Here is a 20,900-nt window from a genome sequence, read left to right on the forward strand (position 1 = left end):
GGCCATACCCCAGACATGAGTCTACTTCTGTTGTCTTTTTGTACAGAGAGTTGAAGATCAGATCAACCTTCCTTACATGTAAGACTGGTGGTCCTCAAGTACAGGGCAGACCTATATCTGAATTATTAATGTAGAAATACTCTGACACTGAAGATATTCCCTCCAAAAGGAAAAAAATTCTTTATGCCAAACTCCTATAAACTAACTAGGCCAGAATTTTCTCAAGTGTGACCTACTTAAGTAATATGCCCCGGGTCTACGACTCTTCAAACATGATTTGAGTTCATTACTACTGAGAGTGAAGATTTTTGAAATACAAATCAAATTTTAGGTAAAACATTCCACACTGGACAGAATTTCACTTAAGACTCCCTCTTGTTTCATTTGATTTTAGCCCAAAGGCCAAGAAGCCATCTCTCCCTTTTATTAGCCCCAAATCTCATCTGACCATCACAATGTTTCTCCAGGATCATTCAGCTTTCAGTGCAAGGTTAATTTCTATACCTTCATCTTTTCCCAGTATTAATACAGTCACACTCCTCACTATATACTCTGGGCTTCCAAACACCCAGCTGAAAAGCTGGCCTGAAAAAAATTATAGAATCATTAAAGATTTATTTTCCTTGAGGAACATGTATATCTAAAGTCAATTTTGAATGATATTGTTTGTTATTTTTTTCTTGGTAAAAATTTCTGGGTAAGTTAGTTTTATCATTTCAGTTGGCTACTCAGTACAAATGCCCTCTGCTATGCAATCTTCCTGATCTGTCTCCTTGGACCCCTTACAACCTCGTTAAACTTAACAGAATACTATTCAATAAGCTACAAAATGGGCCTCAAATGCTGCGTCTAACACACTTCCAAGTGAGACCAAGGCCGTTGACCTATGAACTAAATTTCAAGCACCATGGGCTTGAGAGCAGATGAGGCAGGAGCCTAAGCTCACATTTACAGCAGAAATACCAATTTCTCCATTCAAGTTATTTTCATATGCTCCAGATTTAAAATGTCTTATACTTCATACAAATTCTTTGCTCAACTGATGAATTACTTTTTCAGTGGTCCATTTCCAACCATTTTAATTCCTTCTATCCTAAACTTTCCAGGAGGACACTTGCATGGTGAGAGATTTTCATCACAAAGAAGTTGTTACTGGCATTTGATGGGCTGGAGTCCATGGATCTACAAAGCATTCTATGAGGAATAGGACAGAACCTCAACAAAAAGAATTCTAGTTCTCACATTCAACAATTGAGAATTAAGGAAACTTTGCTCTTAAGTACCTCTCAGACTTAGCTCTCTGTCAATCCCAATAGTAGGTTTCCCTAAATTTCCTTCCATGTGCCAGACTCAAACTACCCACCACTTAAAGACTAACAGCCAGTCCTTTTGTAAAATGTTGACTTCTGTGTTCACCAATTCACCATGTATCTTACTAAGGGAATCTTACTGGCCTTAGGGAAAGTGTTGGCTCCTCTAGCTTAGTAAAGAGGCTTTCAGTAGGAGGAGCTGAGCAGTGCCTCTCTCTCCACTTCAGTTACAGATTATTGCTGCTCCTCCATCCCTGATCTATGACTACTACAGTACTCATCTGCATTTTCAAATTGCTTTATACGCCACTTCAGGGAATTACCACAATGCTAACAGGTTTATTCAAAGTTTCACCATAACCTCTAACAATTCAGGTAGAAAAGAGTAAAATATAGTTTATTGTGGAAAATAATATGTGATTAAAATAGATATACAATTCTTCAATGGCAGGAACAAAAATCATTGTGAAAAACTGAAATACAAGGTGGCAAAAGGCTCCAAGAAGTCCAATTCAAGTCATTAGAGAAAAAGAAGCAAACAAAAAACCAGGAAAAACTTAAACAACAAAAATGTAACTAAGGTTTTAATATTGAAGGAAATAATAAAATGTTATAAGAGTTCTGATTTTAAGAAGAGGATTTCATTTGGTAGCCCCAGCTAACTTGGAGTTTATGGCAATAATCCTCCTTACCTCTCAAGAGCTGGAATGACAAGTGTGAGTCACCATGCCCAGCTGAAAATCACATCGTCACTATAATTAAAGTGCCACCTATTATAAAAATAACTAAAACTATGCAGCATCACAGATAGGTACACACAGACTTTGCTTACATTAAGAGAGCCTAGGAATACACAACTTTAAGACAGAATTTGAGAATGTATATCCAAATGATTTTAATTTGAATCACATTTACAGAAATTCTGATTTTATATTCTTGAAAACATTTTTAATATGCTATTTATCACAGTAATCAAACCCAACTCAAGCACCTACCTAACACAGTCACAGTTGTAGAGGACTGGGCATTTCCAAGTGGGAATGTAACAGCTTTGCATATGTATTTCCCAGAATCTGAGAAGCCAATGTTATGAAGAGTAATCGTTGCATCATGAAGTGAATAGTTTTTAAACAAGATCCTTCCCTGATAGTCTCCTTGAACAGAGAACCCGTACTGAGGATGATGAACTGCAACAGTCTGTGTACTTTTGCCATGTATCTTCTCCCAGGAAATCTGTGTTATGGTTTCATTCACTTCAATGAGACACTTCAATGAAACATTCTTTCCCCACACTGCTGTGACATGTGGCTCCACGATAATTGATCCAGCTAAGGCACCTGTAAAGAAACACATGTAATATAGTTTTAATAATGAAAAACATAGGCTAACATATAGTCACTGTCCCTTTCTCTACAAACACATACTCCACCTGCCCATCACACTCAAATACACACCAACACTAGGAGACTGAAAAGAGCTGGGAACTGGTTCAGCTCAAAGTCAGACCCCAAATGAATGTCAAATCATTCGACAGTGAGCTCAGTAGAAAGGGGGTCCACTGGAAGCAAGCCTGGAAGCAGGTTCCCCACATCCAGACTTCACCTTAGATTTCAGACCTAGCTGCCACCTTGACTGCAGCACTGTGAGATTCTAAAGCAGAGTACAACTGAACCATGTCTAGATCCCCTTCCCAATGAACCTAAGATGAATGGATGTTATTTCAAAGTTATCAAGCTTTAAGGTATTTTTTAAATGCAAACCCATGAAAAAGTCTCATGAATACTGATTTTTATTAGGGTACAGGAACTGGACAATCAGATGGAAAAGGGAGGGAAGAGGTGGGTGAGGGGATACAGGGAGGGACAGCCAAAACTAAGGATCATTTGAGAAGTATGGAAGTCTAATACAGTAGTTTCCTAAAATATCTACATAACTGAAGGTGATCTAAATGGACCTGCTAAGTAATAGGGAGACAGAGCACTAACTGGGTATCTCTCATTACCAAATGAAGCCTCCGGTTCTGGGAATGGGTCACATTTAATCAAGTCTGTCGCTGGACTAATGATCATGGCACTGGAAGGGACTCTGCATGCTAGCAAAGGGAAAGCGGGAAACACCTACCCAACTACAAATCCTTCAGTCTACAATGACATCCTGTCTGCAAGATGCACAAGTGTAATAGTGGGGACCAGCCAGCCAATATCTGATTGGATTTCAGGCCTACTCCATGAGACGGAACCCTTCCCCAACAATGCTTGGGTGGACAAGAAACTAGGGGGGAAAAATCAAATAATACTGTTCTGCTAAGGAACCCAGCAATAAAATGACTCCTAATGAATTCTATCATACTCATAGATCAAGGTCTCACTCAGCCATCATCAGAGAAGCTTCCTCCTGCAGGAAATGGGAACAAATACAGAGAGCTACTAATGGATAATAATGAAGAGACAGTAAGGCACCTTGAATACTCAGTCCTAAATGGATCTCCATCAATTTCGTTCCCCTCAGTGCTCAGGGAACCCTAAAGAAGAGCAGATGGAAAGATTCTAAAGCCAGAGGAGATGGAGGACACCAAGGAAACAAGCCCTTCTAAATTCACATGCCCAATGCACATATGAATTCAGAGACTGTGGCAGCATGCACAGGGCCTCCATAGGTTTGGGTCTGATGGGGTCCCAACACTGAGAAGGAAGTGGACAGAGCCCTCATCCCTAACCTAGAAGCTACCTCCAACTGATAACTACTCACAAATGAAAAAAATTAGTTTTCTCCAACAGAGTCTCACTGGGGAAACAAACCACTCTTAAGGCCAAGCCCCATAACCCGCAGTACATGGCTAACACAGAATGAATTCAATGGTATTTTTGAAGGTTCGTTGTCTCATGATACTTTGTCACAGGTTATTTTTTTTCCTTATATTTTAACTTTTCTTTACAGGTCCTTTTCATAGATATTATGGTTTCCAGTTTTGCGTTTTTATGGAATTTCTGTGTATATGAACGTGTGTCCCTATATGTGTTTCCTGAGCTTTTTCTTTGGCTCTTTTTCTTTTGGTTTGTTTATTCTATCCTATTCTGGTCTGTTTTTATGCTATGTAATATCATTTTATTATTATTTGTTTTAAGATGCCTATTTGTATCTTAATGAGGGAAAGAAAGGGTAAGGATGTGGGTGAGTGGGAAAGTGGGGAGGACGTGGGGAAGGGGAAATCAATCAGAATATATTGTACTAAAATTATTTTCAATAAAAAGTTGCTTTTACAATAAATAAATGCACATATTATAACACATTGAGCTCTACATTTTACACATAAAAATATATGATACCCAGTTGAATTATCACAGGAATGAAAAGATACTTTGGCTAATAATAATGAAAGCTGACATAATTTTCTCATTTGAAATGAAGCAAACATCAAACACATGGAAGTTATTCATCACTTGAATATAGAAGGTGGGATGAACCACATTCTGACAAGCACTGCAGATAAGATGAGCAAGAGTGTAAAAGCAGCAGATAAGGCAAAATTACTCCATGACTTCTGGTCAGCGCATGTGGAATGAGAGATCCATCTATCACACAGGTATAATTCTTTGAAAAGCAAGGAGAAGACAACTCTGAAGCAAAGTTTGGACTTCTTGTATTTGAGGTGCCTACTTTATAACCAGAGGGACATGTTGGAAAAGCAGCTAGATGCTAGATCTCTAACAAAATGCTGTTCTGGAAAAACTGACAGATTTTCGTGCAAATTCCTAGTATCAATTTATAAAGAGCTAGGCTTGTGAAGACATGAGATGACATGAAATTATTTATAAGTTAATAAGAACAAAGAGAAGGAAATATGAAGACCAGTATTGGCGGTCCATTACAGCACAGAAAGGTGTGAAAGAAGAGAATTCTGCAAAGATGACAGAAGACTGGATGGGGAGAACGAAGAGTCAAGCACTCTGTAGACCAATTTAAGTATCAACCAAAGATGAGTGCTAAATATTCTAAATGCTGCTAATACATCGAAAGGAGGACTGATAAGAAACTACTGTTTCAGCAACTGTGATGAACATAAAACTCTGATTGGGATACCTTTAAAACAGAGCCAGAGACTTTGTTTTCATACACAAAAAAGTAACATGATTCATCCTCCTGTGTGAAACCACCATTTCAGAGAGTAGTCAACATTAAAATCTAATAGGCCTTTTGTATACCCATGGATTATCCGTGGACAGAAATATTCAGAAAGGAAAAAGAATTCCTTAAAGGTCCCCAAAGCAAATACTGACCTTGCTGTGCACCGAACACTATGCTAAATCCATGACAGTGTAGAGGGATACTCTGCTACAGTTCTTCCTCCACTTCACAGGCTCTATCTCCTGTGCACCGAACACTATGCTAAGTCCATGACAGTGTAGAGGGATACTCTGCTACAGTTCTTCCTCCACTTCACAGGCTCTATCTCCTGTGCACCGAACACTATGCTAAGTCCATGACAGTGTAGAGGGATACTCTGCTACAGTTCTTCCTCCACTTCACAGGCTCTATCTCCTGTGCACCGAACACTATGCTAAGTCCATGACAGTGTGGAATACTCTGCTATAGTTCTTCCTCCACTTCACAGGTTCTCACTATCTCCTCAGAATTCATTCTCTAATCACTGTTCACTTCTATCTCACACAAATGCTATGTACTTAACTTATGTGGTTGTACTGAACAAGCACAAACTATTTTCTCTAAGCAATACAATAGAATAACTATTTATATAGCACACATTGTATTAGTAGAAAATACAATTTACAATAATTTCAATTATATGGAAATATGCATCTCTAACTTGGGCATCTTAGAATTTGGAAGTCTCCTGGGAAAAGTAAGCTGTCCCAGAACCAATCCTTTGAGGATACCAAGGCTCCATTTGAGAGATAACAAACACAGTGAGCACTGTGTCTGGCATTAACTTGCAACATGGAAATGATTTCAAGCCCACAACACCAGAAGAGAAAACCTAAACCGAGTCAAGGCAGTCTTCCTTTACAACCAAAATAATTCTGAAGGTTCTAGCTAGAACAATGAAACAAGAAAAATAAAAGGTATCCACATTGGAAAGAAAGAAAACTACTTCACACACACACACACACACACACACACACACACACACACACACACAATCTGTATGGATAATCTGATAAAAATCAACCCAAACTGTTAGGATTCTGCTCTCACTTGTTGGGGGTCTGGCATCTTACATCATCAGTGGACCCAGGCGACTAAGTACCTGCCTTAAAAAAGCCAGATGTGGACCCCCACTTTCTCTCTCTCTCCTCTCTCTGTTCCCGCTCTACTCTCCCCTCAGGCCTGGCTCTCTCTACCCCTTTTCCCTCCTACTAAAGTTCTAAAAACTAATATTGGGTTCTGCCATGGCCCGTGACTTTTCTACCTGTAACCAGCACCACCAACCAGCGCAGTTTTACTATCACAAACAAGCAACACTGAGACTGTTTAACAAGGGCTACGGCCATCTTCATGTTATGAAGACTAAAGAACAAAGTACATAACTGACTGAACTTCTACAAACAACGGAAAATAAAAAATAAATAAACATTTTAAATACTACTGTCAGTGGTTGCACCAAAAAAGAAATGGGGATAAATCTAACCAGAAATGTGAAAAGGACTGTACCACCTGAAACTAAAAACAAGTGTTAAGAGAAATATAGAGACCTAAGTAGAGAGATGGACTCTCTATCCATGAGGCAGAAACTGGAGAGTAAGACATTATGTCTCTCTAAATTGATCTGTACACTCAATGCAATCAAAATCCTATTCAAATTTTAGGAGCAATAGAAAAGATGTTTATAAAAGTCACATGAAAATAAAAAAGTGATCTTGGTTAGGCAATAATCTCTTTGTTATGCCACTACAAGAATATTCAGTGAATACCACCAATAAATTTCTGTTCCTTATAACACTCTTGGACAAGCCACCAACTAAGTGAGGATATTTACAAATATACAGATATCTAAAAGGGATATCTGATGAGGACCAAAATAGATTAAAAACTCAACAGTTACTTCACAATTTAAAAGACAATACTTTTAAAGGTGCAGCTGAAAAGAAATAGCACCAAAGTACACAGAGTGGTATTTAACATCATTAGAAAAATACAAGTTGAGATCACAATAAGATGATCACTTTATACTCACTACTGTTACAAAATTGAAAAGAACATACTAGAGAGAATGTGGACAAATTGAATCCCTCACGAACTGCTGGCTGACTATAAAATTATATAAACACACTGGAAGCATCAGATAGCTTCTGTCCACATACCATGGCTCCCACATAAACGTACACAACAACTTAATCCAAACAAAATAGCCCTCTTGTTCATCAACAAGTAAACAAATTGTGATATATTACTGAGTGAAATATCACTCAGCAATGAAAGAGGAACACTCAACTTAGAATAAGCAGGAACTTCCTCAACTTGGGAATGGACATCTACAAAAAAAAACCATAAGACCATATAAACTTGGAACCCATTTGTCAATACCTGCAATAAAACTTGAAGTGTTACACTGGAATTGCACTGAATATGTATGTCAATTTGTGAAGAATGAACATCTTGACAATATCATGTCTTTCTAGCCATGAATGTAGGAAATCTCTTCATTTATTTAGTTTTTGCTTTTATCAGGATTTTAATCGTTTTCTGCATGTGGGTTATGTACATGAAAGCTTTATTAGATTCTTATATGAACATTTCATTTTAGTGATGTTCATGTAAATGCTGCCATTTTTTATGGAAAATAATTTTTCTTCACACAGTATATTATGATTGGGTTTCCGCTATGCCAACTCCCTACTCATTCAACTCTATGCCTTATTTCTTTCTCTTCTCAGAAAACAGATTCCACATGTTCATTGTAACCCAGTTTAAAAAAATGCAATCTTGAGTTGAAGAGCTGGCTCAGTGATTAAGAGTACTGACTGTTCTTCCAAAGGTACTGAGTTCAATACCCAGCAACCCACATAGTGGCTCACAACCATCTGTAATGAGATCTGGTGCCCTCTTCTGGCCTGCAGCCATATATGTAGGCAGAACATTGTTTACATAATAAATAAATAAATCTTTTTTAAAAAATGCAACCTTAACAAAAGCATCTGAAGGATAAAATGCATGGCTTGATAATACTGCTCCTAGGAGCTGTGGGATAATACTAAAAATTTCCAGTGCCAACTGTAGCATACCTCCATATGACAACTGTAGGAAGGTCCTACGTGCACCCAAAACAATGCACTTAAGCATTTCTCTCAGTTTCCCACTAGAATTCAATGATAAGATCCAATTTCTGGTGGCACAAAATACCTTGGATGTAAGATACAAAGAAATTAAGAAGGAATGGCATTGAATACTCCTCTCTTTCTGGCAGCTTTTATAATGTTCAAGATGTTATACAGGCTGCTGGTAGAGAAGAGGCACCAATGGTCCCATCTGGCTATGAATTCTACAAATGCAATACCAACTACCCAAACTGGCTGAGCCTACTTGTGCAGCAGTGGCATGCCTAAGAATAGCCAACACATCTGGATTTGACATTTGCTCCACAAAGGAAATCCATGCATGGCACTATAAACCTGGTAAAAACCCCATGAATGGGAAGTCAAAGATCCTTGGTGGGAACCAACTGCTATTGTTTAGCTAAACTGGCACAGCATCAAGCTGCCTTCTAAATACTCATGTTTTTATACCCATAGTCAAATGCTACTAATCAGATCGGCACTCTTTCCAGTGAATGGCAGTGAAACTCATGGCTGCTAGAGGTGTTGAGAGTAAGTGGCAGAAGTGTGTTCACTCCTAAACAGAAAATTTGGATCACTCCATTGAATGTTTAGGTAACATCAATGAAAAGAGGGTGGAATGAATGTAAGATAGTGAGAAGGACTGAAAAATGCCATCTTCTGGGCAGTAGCAGTCACTGTCATCATGAACTCAACAGCAACAAAGGGCTACCTCCTCTAGGCCCACACAAGAATTGACCAGTGAACATTCAAGCAAGAACATGCCGTGTGTGTGTGTGTGTGTGTGTGTGTGTGTGTGTGTGTGTGTGTGTCTGTCTGTCTCTGTGGGGGTCGGGGGGGGGGGGGAGAGACAGAAACTGCCGGAGAAGGGGGGGACTGCCAGAGAGAGAGAGAAACTGCCAGAGAACAAATTAAATTACAGTAATAAAAAAGTATTAATGACCACAGAGAGGACTAAAGTAGACAAAAGGAAAAATAAATTCATAGCCTTATCATGGAAATTAACAAAGGAGATTAAAAAATCATCAATGTGAAAGAAAAATTTAAAACCATGAAAGAAAACTTCAGCAAGGACAATGAGATACTGAGAACAAAAACCAAATAATAAACAGGGAAGTCATCAACATACAAGATTAAGGAAAAAATGAAGTCAAGACAACATCAGTCAGTCATTTACAAACAAAAATATACAAGACCAGACCTAGCAAGAGTCTAAACTTAAATATACAGGAGTAGAAATATTGATATAAAAATTAGAGACACAGAATCTATTAAATAAAATTACAAAAATTTCCCAAATCTAAAGAATTGACACCCCTTACAAGATACTTAGAACCCCAAATAGACATAACCATAGAAGAACCACTCTGTAACACAGTGTATTGAAAATGTCCCAAAACATCTATTTCTTAAGAGTAAAAGGTCAAATTACTTACAAAGGCAAATGATCTAATTAAAGACACCTCCCAAAAACATAAAATACCTAGAACAATCCTAACAAAGGAATGAAGGCTCTCTACAATGAAATTTTCATAATACTGAATTAACAGGTACTTAAAAACTCCCATGCTCATGGATTAGCAGAATTAATATTATAAAATGGCTATGTTACCAACAACTATCTCCAATGCTATCTCTATTAAAATTCCAGTGAAAGTCTTTATACACAACTACAAAAACAATCCTAAAATTCCCATGGAAAAACAATAGACTCCAAATAGGCAAAGAAATCCTAAGTAGTAAGAGCATCTCTGGGGTTATCAGAATATCTAACATCAGATTGTTTCAAAGACACACAGTAACAAAAACAGCAAGACAGTGGCACAAATGTAGACACTTAAACCAATGGGGTAAAACAGTAGGATCCACAAATAAACTAACTCAGCTATAACCTTGGGGACTAAGAGAAAAGAAGAGGACCAATCAGAAGAGGAGGATGGCTGAGAAATTATGGGAGCCCACAGAGGTTTCCTAGTGAGATCTGAGCTTGCTTTACCCAGCAGAGCTACATAAGGGGATAGATTGACCATGTGCATGGTTACTAGGTGATTGGAAGGGTCTACACTTGGCTGTGCTAGGAGGAGGTCTTTTGCTCCACCCTTTGGCATCCCTATAAAAAGCCTCTTAGAAGTGGCCAACAGATAAGGATCCAGGCCCTCCTGAGGATATCCTGTTTCTATCTGTTTCTCTCCCTTCTATCCTTCTATATAAATCTCTTAATCCTTACTCCTAAAGAGTATCCTGGGGGAAAAGGTAGGGTGGGTCCTACATAAATTGCACCAGGAACAGGCACCCAGGGACTCAGCTAAAGAGGGGTTGGGGGCGTTGCAGGTGTAAGGCACGCCAATAAGAAATTGATAAAGGGGTGGCATTTTATTCTCAGGAGTCAAGTGAGGCAGTAGAATGCTGAAGTTGAAAAGTGAAGATGCAGCATATATTTCTCTCTATCTAGATTTATTTCTCTCTCTCTCTCTTAATTCCCTTCTATAAAAATTAAGTAGAATATAGGAATATAGTGTAGGAAGAAATTTAGAGAAAGATAGAATATAGAAATATTGGGTTACGAATATAGTTTAAGAAAAAAAGATAAGCAACCAGACAGAAAAACCATGTCCTTGATTTTCCAACTATGGGGCTACCAACACAAAATCCTGGGGAAGAATCCGAAAACTCTATCAAAGATGAGAAAGCAAAATGGGCGGAAAAAGATTCCTATCAAAACTTTTGGCCCGGAGACAGCTTAGAATCAAGCCCTGAGAGGCAGACAAAAGAAATTTCCCTGAGACAGAGGTGGGTAAAATAAAACTTTTCACTTTGCTGACGATGCCACTGTAGGAAAACATCATACCATCAGAATTAGTCTTCATTTGGCCATGAAGTGAAAAGTTTAGAGAACAGAAGTTTTGGGGAAAACTTAATAATCTTTCTCTCAGAAACTGAAAACTTACTTGGGAAAAACATAGTAAAATCTCTCAAAAAAAAACTAAAAGCTTTTCAGACTTTTCTCAGATTTTTTTCTCTTGCTGTAAGGGAAAAAAAATTTAACTCACCTCAAAACAACATCTATCAGTATGGGAAAATCATCTCTAATTGCTCTAAGAAAAAAACTTCTTGGAATATAAAAAAATCCTCTCCGCCAGTCCTGTCTCTCTTTCAAGCTAGTATTAGAAAATCAGCACCAGTTTCCTGCAGCTAGAGCCTAACAGAAAAGTGCAGGCAGAAAGCCAAAGCAGGGACAGCTTGCCCCAAAATGAAGCAGCAACAGAGGCAGGGAGGGGCTGCTGGTGTGGAGGAAGCTGTGGGGGCTCTAAAATCCTTCCTGCAATGAGGGAGACAGGGCTTGAGTTCCTAAAAATCTCTCTGAAAAGGTTTTTTTTCCCCCCTGGATTTTTTTTCTCTATGTAGCTTTGCGCCTTTCCTGGATCTCACTCTGTAGACCAGGCTGGCCTCAAACTCACAAAGATCCCCCTGCCTCAGCCTCACCAGTGCTGGGATTAAAGGCATGAGCCACTACCGCCCAGTTTATCTGAAAAGGCTTTTTAAGTACTTTCATTGACTTGATAAGGTAGAAGAGCAAGCCCTGGGGGGTTTTTGCTTTGGGCACCAAAACATCTGTCTGAGTGCACACAGATAGATGTGACAAAGTCTGGGAACAGTGTCAGGTAAAAATTCTAATTAGAGGTACACCTGTCAAATGGTAATGCAGGCATCCTAAAGCAAGCTTAAGGAGAACAGAAATCTCTCGTGGCCAAAACAAAACAAAAAACTTCATTTGCTCTTGATTTTCAGTATGAAAACAAACCATGTAAACAGAAATGGGAATGTGGTGGACCCGAAAGGCACCTTGGGAAACCTAGACTATATTGTCATTAGTAACTGCAGGAAGATGCAGAAAGGCAGAAATGTATCACTCAAAATGGTGATACTGCCCTAAAACTTTTTTTTTTCAGCTCCAAATGCAGAAAACTTAGTCTTACCTCTTTAGAATTAGGAACAGGCAAGCAGCTTGCCTCTCAGAAGATAATTAAAAGTGCTAATACTGTTTGTCAACAAGCCCAACAAGCCACTTTAAAATATTTTAGAAAACAAGGAAAAGTCCTCACACTGGGAAAATTGCTTCAGGTATGAAAAAACCTTATGGGATTGTTTTGTGCTTAAAATACAAAAGGGAAACACTGGCATCATTAAAAGAAGTCATGGTAATCTTAAAAAGAAGCTTTAAAAATTTAAGAAGGGAGCCAGGCATGGTGGTGCACTCCTTTAATCCCAGCACTCGGGAGGCAGAGGCAGGTGGATCTTTGTGAGTTTGAGGCCAGCCTGATCTACAGATCGAGATCCAGGAAAGGCGCAAAGCTACACAGAGAAACCCTGTCTCAAAAAACAAACAAAAAAATTTAAGAAGGGGGAAAAATTGTACCCTTAGTCACCAAATGAAGCTTGCTAGCTACCCACAGGAGTCTCATATCAAATCTTACCATGAACTCCAAACTTAGAAATAAAGCAGTGTTAAGTTCACTTATAATTTACTATGGTAACTTATGATTTGTGTACTCTATCTTGTTGAAAGAAAATAAGTTAGTTCTGTTAAGAGATTCTTTAAAATAGTTCTATAGAGTTTCCTCTTGAATATAAGTTTGATAAATAGTTCTAAGAAATCTCTTCTAGATATATACTAAAGTTTGTAAAATAGTATTTTCAATGTTTTTAAACAAGTATATGTTGAATGTGAGTTTGTAAAAAGTGTAAATGTTGTACATAAGTCTAAATGTTTAATGTAAGTTTGTAAAAAGTGTAAATATGTATAGTGATAGTAGTTCATTTAAGAAATCTCTTCCAGATGTTTGCTAAAGTTTATAAAGTAGCCCTATAGATTTTTAAGTTTGTAAAAAGTGTAAATACATAAATAGTCATGCTAGTTGTAAATATGTATAATAATATTCATACTAGAATTATGTAAATATTAACGAACCAGAGTTTGGTGAAGCTAAGGGAATCTAAGTTTGATGCAGTTTATTTGATGTGGTTTGCATCAAGAGTTTATTGATTTAAAAAAGGACTTGGCATAGCTAAGGCTGTTACAGACATCTTAAGACCCATTCAAAAAAGGATATTCCATCTTGGTCATCACCTACTCCTTTACTGGAGGTATGGCAGCCTAGCAATCACTGGGCTGTTCAAACTACTTGCAAGCTCCTCTTGAGTTAAGCTATGTACCCCCACCTGCCAGAAGCTGGTGGTCAGAGACAGGCAACTTTCTTCTTGATAGCTTCTAACCTAAGCCAGAGTATGCTTGATGGAAAGCATAATGGAAGAATAATCAAGGACGACCTAAGACAGACCCAGTTCATCGGAGGGGCCTGAGGGGTTCTTTAAAAAATGAAGAGCATGGATCTGTGGGAGCTCACAGGTTTCCTAGTGAGATCTGAGTTTGCTTTACCCAGCAGAGCTGCATAAGAGGATGGAATGACCACATGCATGGTTACCTGGTATTTGGAAGGGTCTGCACTTGGCTGTGCTGGGGGCAGGTCTTTTGCTCCACCCATTAGCATTCCTTTAAAAAGCCTTTTAGAAGATACAGGAGCTGGTGGACTAGGATGCAGGCCCTCCTGAGGCTATCCTGTGTTTTTATCTGTCTCTCTCACATATATATTTCTATCTAAATCTCTTAGCCCTCACTCCTCAAGAGTATCCTAGGGGAAAAAGTAGGGGCAGGTCCCTCACAGGAAGGCAGTTGTGTATGAATAAAGTATAATGACATCCATTCCTCCCTATGCTAAATTTAAAATTATTTAGCAAAATAAAAGTATAATGCCTTATCATTCCCATATAATAAACCCTTCAGAGTTTAAATATCCTTAGTCATAACCTAACACTTAAGGCTTTCACTTACTTCACTTCCACAGGAAAATTGAAAAGCAATTACCAAATGTATTTAGAACTACTAAATTATTTCACCCTATGCCTCTGAACTACAGAACACTCTTAATTTACCACTGAGGACATTTCTATATTTTCCTACTACATAAATATTTCTCATAAAATTTGAAATAGATCATGAAATGCCTAAATAAAATTCAGTTTCTAAAAAGTACACGTTTGTCTCAAAAAGGACATTTTCCAGCTTATATAATCTAACTTATTTTACAGTGTAGTAAGGTGTTCTTTCCATATGGCCAGTTTATGATATAAACAGAGTCAGGAAGCAGCTTCCTAGATTTGAAAGAACATTTTCCCACCCTCATCGGGTTGTGCACAGCATGTATGAAAAATTGGAAAGTTTTGCACAAAGAGGAACTGGATTACTTATCTAGTCTTTCCAAACTTTAATGACTTTCAAAACACAAAGGCAGAGAAGGGTTGTGTTTCATGAGTAAACATTACTTCCACCACAAGCAAACGTGTAAGGATTTTCATAGTAATTACCAAGACTCTGTCCTTTTGATTTGAGAATTTGACAAACTATAGAATCACCATGGAAACAAGTCTATGGGCATGTCTATAAGGGATCATCCAGATTAGGTTGGCCAAAAGGGGAAGACCCATCCTAACTGTCAATAGGACCATTCCATCAAAGGGGCTTGTGGTCTCTCACTGTGCAAGGAGAACATTAGCTGAGAATAGCATCATCTCCTCTGCTTTCCACTCTGCAATGTGATGGAGCTTCCTTGAGGTCCTGCTGCCATGACTTCTCCACCACGATGGGACTCAGAGCCAAAATAAGTCCTTCCTTCCTTAAATTGCTTGTCAAGATATTTTGTTTCAGTACTGTTATATTTTTTAATAATGAATGAGTTAAAATTTTCAAGTTTTACTTCTAACAAAATGTGTAACTCACAAAATTTTAGTGATCATAATGAACAACAGGAGGCAATTTTCAACCAAATGAATTATTTTTTAACCACACTTAGGAATTCACTCCAACCCTTTCCTTTTGGTTCTGTACTTCTAATCTTCAATGTACAGTAGGTAAAGGAAAGCAGGAGCCCATAAAGAGGCAATTTTCATCTCAGAAGCACTAAACACTATAAAGAACTATTGCTTTCAAGACACTAATCTACTTTCAGATCTCATAAATACTAGATTGCTATAATGATTAAACACAAAATTTTGTATACAAGTTAACATGAATAAACTATCTCAAAAACATTCAATATTAAGGGCAGAATCTCCAAATACTCAGAGCTTACAGTTTAGTGGTATACTTTTCAGATATAGAACGGAGATATAAAACTACTGATGCAGATCAGCAAGATGAGTCCAAGTAGGTAACAGTACTTGCCACCAAGCCTAATGGCCTGAGCTGAACTTCAGAGGCCACATGGTGGAGAAGGGATCCAACTGCACAAAGTTATCTTCTGACCTCCACATACGCCTGCCATAGCACATGGATGCATACAAACATACCAAACACACACATACACACTTTCTACATAAATAAGTAAAGATTTAAAGTGTTGGCAAATAAGAAGGTGAAAATTCAAAAACATATCTTTGAGCCAAACTAAATTATATTCAAGAACACCTAAATTATACTAGTGACACTCTGGATGAAAGAGTTTATCTTACTACTTAAAAGATCACCACCTAACCAGCAAATCTTCAGCAAAATTAAAAAAAAAAAAAAAAAAAGCAACCACTCAAAACACAAGAACAAGTATTAACTAAGCACCAGGAAGAATTAGTAAATAAATTTTATTTGAGGTTCAGATGAAACTAGCTGGATTCTACAGTGCACCAACCCACTTTCCTTCAGATCCTGGAATTTGGGCATCTATTGAGCAAGGAATCAACTCCGGTGAAACAAGCTTCAATGATTAGACAGTTCATATTTGCCATCACTGCTTTTCCTGGGAGAATTAAGTGCACCCTCTGAGACTATGGGAAAGAACTCTGGAAGCTTGTACCTGGTTTCCCCCTTGCTGCGTTATGACCCATTGTTAATAACTATTTGCTGTAATAAATCAGTCTTTAGTATGAAAGTATGTTGCATCCCAAATTCCTAAGAAACTTTCAAACATATCTTTTAAGAAAACAAGTATCAGGGCTGGAGAGACGGCGTAGCAGTTAAGAGCACTGGCTGCTCTTCCAGAGGTCCTGAGTTCAATTCCCAGCAACCACATGGTGACTCACAACCATCTATAGTGGGATCTGATGCCCTCTTCTGGCATAAAGTGTACATGCAGACAGAGCACTCAAATCTAGCACATGTAAAAGACTCCTACAAATCTAAAAGACAACCCAATCTAATAAAACAAGAAAACAAACATGTTTCACAAAGTAAGTATTCGTATGCCCATAATCCTGAGACCCCAGCCATCAGGGAAATACAAATAAAACTCATATTTTAATATTACTCAACAATCAGAATGGCTAAAGGAAAAATCTGCTATTACAAAGGAAACTTATACTCTACTGGAAAGAGTATAAACTAGTATAAGCCTTTTTAAAGCAAATCATGCTTAAGAGTGCCCAGAAATTCCACTACCAAGACAGGTGATATGGATGCTCATAGCAGTAAAAGCCTTAAAAGTGAAAGCAACTCAAAGTAACATCAGAACCCTAATAAATTTTGCAACAGTCAGGACAAAGAATAATATACAATGATTAAAAAAAAATGTTCTATATAGTAATGTGGTCCAACCAACTTGTATCAGTAAAAAAGTATTTTGCAAGTTTAGATGCAATTTAGTGTTAACAGAATTGTGGTTATTCTCTGGACACTTACCATTGAAAAATAGAGGAACCTTTGGAATACTGCCAATGCTTTATTTCTTGGCCAGAACTGTGGTTTCAAGGATATATAACTCTATTATAATCCATCCAATGGCACGCCTACATATGTAAGTTTTAACACTTCATTCATCTGTGTGAAATTTTGTCCAAGCCAGCTCACACTAAGTATCAAAACACTCTATTTATCTGGCACTTTGACTTCAATCAAACCCCAAGTCCCAGTTTGTACTACTAAAATAAAAATCAGCACGCTTTTGTTATGGGTTCAATTTTGTCATAGAAAATGATATGCTGAATACCTGTAAATGTGACCTTATTTGGAAATAGAATTATCCATACATGTAAGTAACATGTAACTTAAGATGTGGTCACACTGAAGTAGGGTATGCCTTTAGTACAATAGACTGTTGTCCAAAAATCCTATGCCGTATGTTCAGAGAGAGGTATATGATGACAGAGGCAGTTACTCTAGTGACAAAGCTATAAACAGAAAAACTGACAATGGCTACAGAAACTAGTTTGCAAGGAAGGAGTCTATTTTGTGGCCACAGGAACTAGTTTGCAAGGAAGGATTCTATTTTGTCACAGAACGTGACTTCTGACTTGTAGATTCTAGAACCTAAGAGAATATATGCATGTGGTTCAAGTAACTTGGTTTGCAACGCTTACTATGGCATCCACAGGAAGCTAATGAATCCTTCCATAATTTCTGATTCTCACTTCAACCTCCTGTTCAGCGATTATTGTATTACTCTTACTTATACAATACAAAAATCCAAATCCACTCAACTGTCTCTGCATTTTTCATATCCTAGGATCATCAAGCCATTGTTTTTTTCTTCTAATAATCTCTTATTTTAAACCCTTTCCTTCTATTTCTATCATTACCATTCTAATTCTAACCTAGAACATACTGTTCACAATAAATCATATTACTTTCCCTATATAGTTCCTCTCTTTCTTAAGTGTCAAATATTATTTTTCTTATATTATTTATCTTGTCCTAAACTGTCAGACATTCCCTTACATGAGAGCCAAAAAGTATGCAGTATCTGGGCACTATATCCTAATTCCTTCAAAAACACAGTAAGTTCCAATAAACCTATTTTATCCCTTATTAGCTAGCTAATGTATTTTTTTCACAGTACCTAAAATCTCTGAGAAACCCAGTCCTCAAATATCTGTATCCACCAACATAAAACTATTACTACTGCACCATCATTTATATTGTACAAGTTCAGCTTCTGTCAACCTGTCTTCAAAGCTGATTCATAATTTATGCTTCATTATGTTTTACTCCACTTTCCTCCAGCTATCACTCATACTGATTTATCCTCAAAACATATTACTAAAATCATTAAAGATCAAACCCTCCCTATAACTTTCTTCTCTCCTTGTGGTTTAATTTAGAAGATGCTTTTACTATTAAGGTCTCTTAAAGACTCCTCTCCCTGTTTTCTTTTCCTCAACCTTGCTATACAGCCAGTGTGCATCTCCCATGTTTTTCCCCCAAATTTAGAAGTCATAAAAATTAACTGGATGAGAAAAAGATTTTCTATCACTGTCTATACATGGACAACTACTGGTAATGTACTTTCCTGAGCTACAGCAAAAACATCAAGGTCTAGGGTCAGGGGTTTGATGGTACTAGCAACTGAACCTACAGCCTTGTGCATGCTACCCAAGTACTCTACAATCAAGCCCTATCTCTAAACCATTTTTGGACTTTGAGTCTAAGTTATCCTAGAAGGCCTTGAAATACATGATCCTCCTGCCTTAGCCTCCCTAATAACTATTTTTATAGGCCTGCGCCACCAAATCCAACATCCAATTTCATCAAAGTCAGTGTCAGAGGCAAAGCTAAAATAATTCAGTGTTTTTAAGAGGCAGCACGTAAAGTCCTGGGCAGATTGCCTCCACAACGGTATCGAGCATATACTTCTAGATGCCCAAGTAGCCTCCTTCTGTTCATTTCCGTATCTGCACTACTTAATATCCTTCAATCATTTACTTTAGCCAGTCAAGTTTCTGGCACTTGTTAACTGAGAACTCTCAATCTTCATGTCTTATCATGGGCTGCTATGACAATACCAGACCGGGTGGCTTGAATCTTAAACACTTAACACGTAAACACTGGAGTGATGAAAGTCTGAGATTAGGGTGCCAGCTTCATTCAGTCCTGCTAACAGATCTTCGCATCTTGTTATTTTCTTGCTGTGCTACCCTTCCACCCTGTCCAAACTCAATCATCTGAAGAACTCACCATCTAACACTGCCTCAGTGGGGATTAAAGGTCAACATATAAATGACACACATATATTCAGTTTCTAATGAGCTGATTCATTCTTTTCTCTCAATTTTATCTTTCCCAAGAGTGGGTCCTAGCCTATATCTTCATTAGCCCCTCACTAAATGATTCATTAGTATTTGGTATTTTTCCCCAACCACTTGTCCTTTAAATCAAATTATAGACTTTCAACACACAATGGCACAGGATATATATTATTGTTCCAAAGAGGAGGGACAGAAGCATAGTGAGGAAAAACTGGACCAAAACAAGTTTGAAGACCTAACAGGGCAAACACTAAATCTCTCTAACTCTATGTTCGGTATTTGGGGCTTCAGCATCAAAGAGCCTAGATGGTTCCACCCATCCAGCTTTGCTGTCTGCAACATGCAACATCTTTCTCTTGGGATGGTTACTCCCTATATGAAGCTCTCCTTGCTATATCTCACTTCTCTGGCATCTCCAACATCTTGGAGATGTGGTTTCCACCACAACCCAGGCTTCACCTTCATATCTTCACAGGGAAATCAACCCTGTCATACATTGCTGGGTCTCAATGGCTCTCTGAAACTGCAGAGAAAGAATCCACTACCCTCTCAGTCTTTTATGGTTCTTGTTTCTAAAAACAGCAGAATTTAGATGACATTGCCAAGTTCTGATGCCAGCTTCGGATGGACCCTGCCCCACATGGACAACACATTTACAGCAGTTTCTGTACAGATGAACAAAAATTTCCATATGCAATGGTTTTCTAGGAGCAAAAACCCCCTGGATCTTTTTTTACAAGTTGGAGGCTTAGCTGGGTGGGGCCCTGCCCCAGGAAACCTTCCCTATGACTCCAGTGCAAAGAAGATTTCTCTTTAAGGCCCTAATTTCCTAACAATTACTGCACTGCCTTTTCAGCATATGACTTTACTGCAATCCTAAACTTCCCAGTGTTCTGTTCTTCTTCAAACCAACCTTTGTTTTTCCCATCTGCTTTTTTTTTTATTGTAGATTTGCCCAAGAATAATAACCATGCCACAGACTCAACATCAAACATCAACTATCCCCAAATCTTCTCTGCCAAAGAAATTAGTTTGTTACTTTTTAATTTAGCTTCAGGCAAGTTCTCAGGACAAGGGTATAATGCAACCAGATTATTTGCCAAAATATCATACAATTGACCTGTAGCCCAATTACTAACAAGAGTCTTTGTTCCTCCCCTGAAACCTCACAAGCTAGGTCTCCCCTGTCCACATTACTCCCAGCACTATTGTCTTGCAGGTTCCTATAACA

The 20,900-nt window shown here is 38.0% G+C and overlaps 1 protein-coding gene across 2 annotated transcripts in view; it reads right to left on the minus strand.

Annotated features, from left to right (window-relative positions):
- The window catches only part of Nectin3 (nectin cell adhesion molecule 3), a 118,573-nt gene that overhangs the window by 86,496 nt on the left and 11,177 nt on the right, over window positions 1-20,900 (minus strand). For both annotated transcript variants that reach the window (XM_036203168.1, XM_036203167.1), the window contains exon 2: window positions 2,306-2,647. In XM_036203168.1, coding sequence (XP_036059061.1) covers window positions 2,306-2,647 — 342 coding nt within the window. The remainder of the gene's footprint in view (window positions 1-2,305; window positions 2,648-20,900) is intronic.

Source organism: Onychomys torridus, chromosome 12 (assembly GCF_903995425.1).
Source record: "Onychomys torridus chromosome 12, mOncTor1.1, whole genome shotgun sequence".
In the NCBI taxonomy this organism is placed as follows: domain Eukaryota; kingdom Metazoa; phylum Chordata; class Mammalia; order Rodentia; family Cricetidae; genus Onychomys; species Onychomys torridus.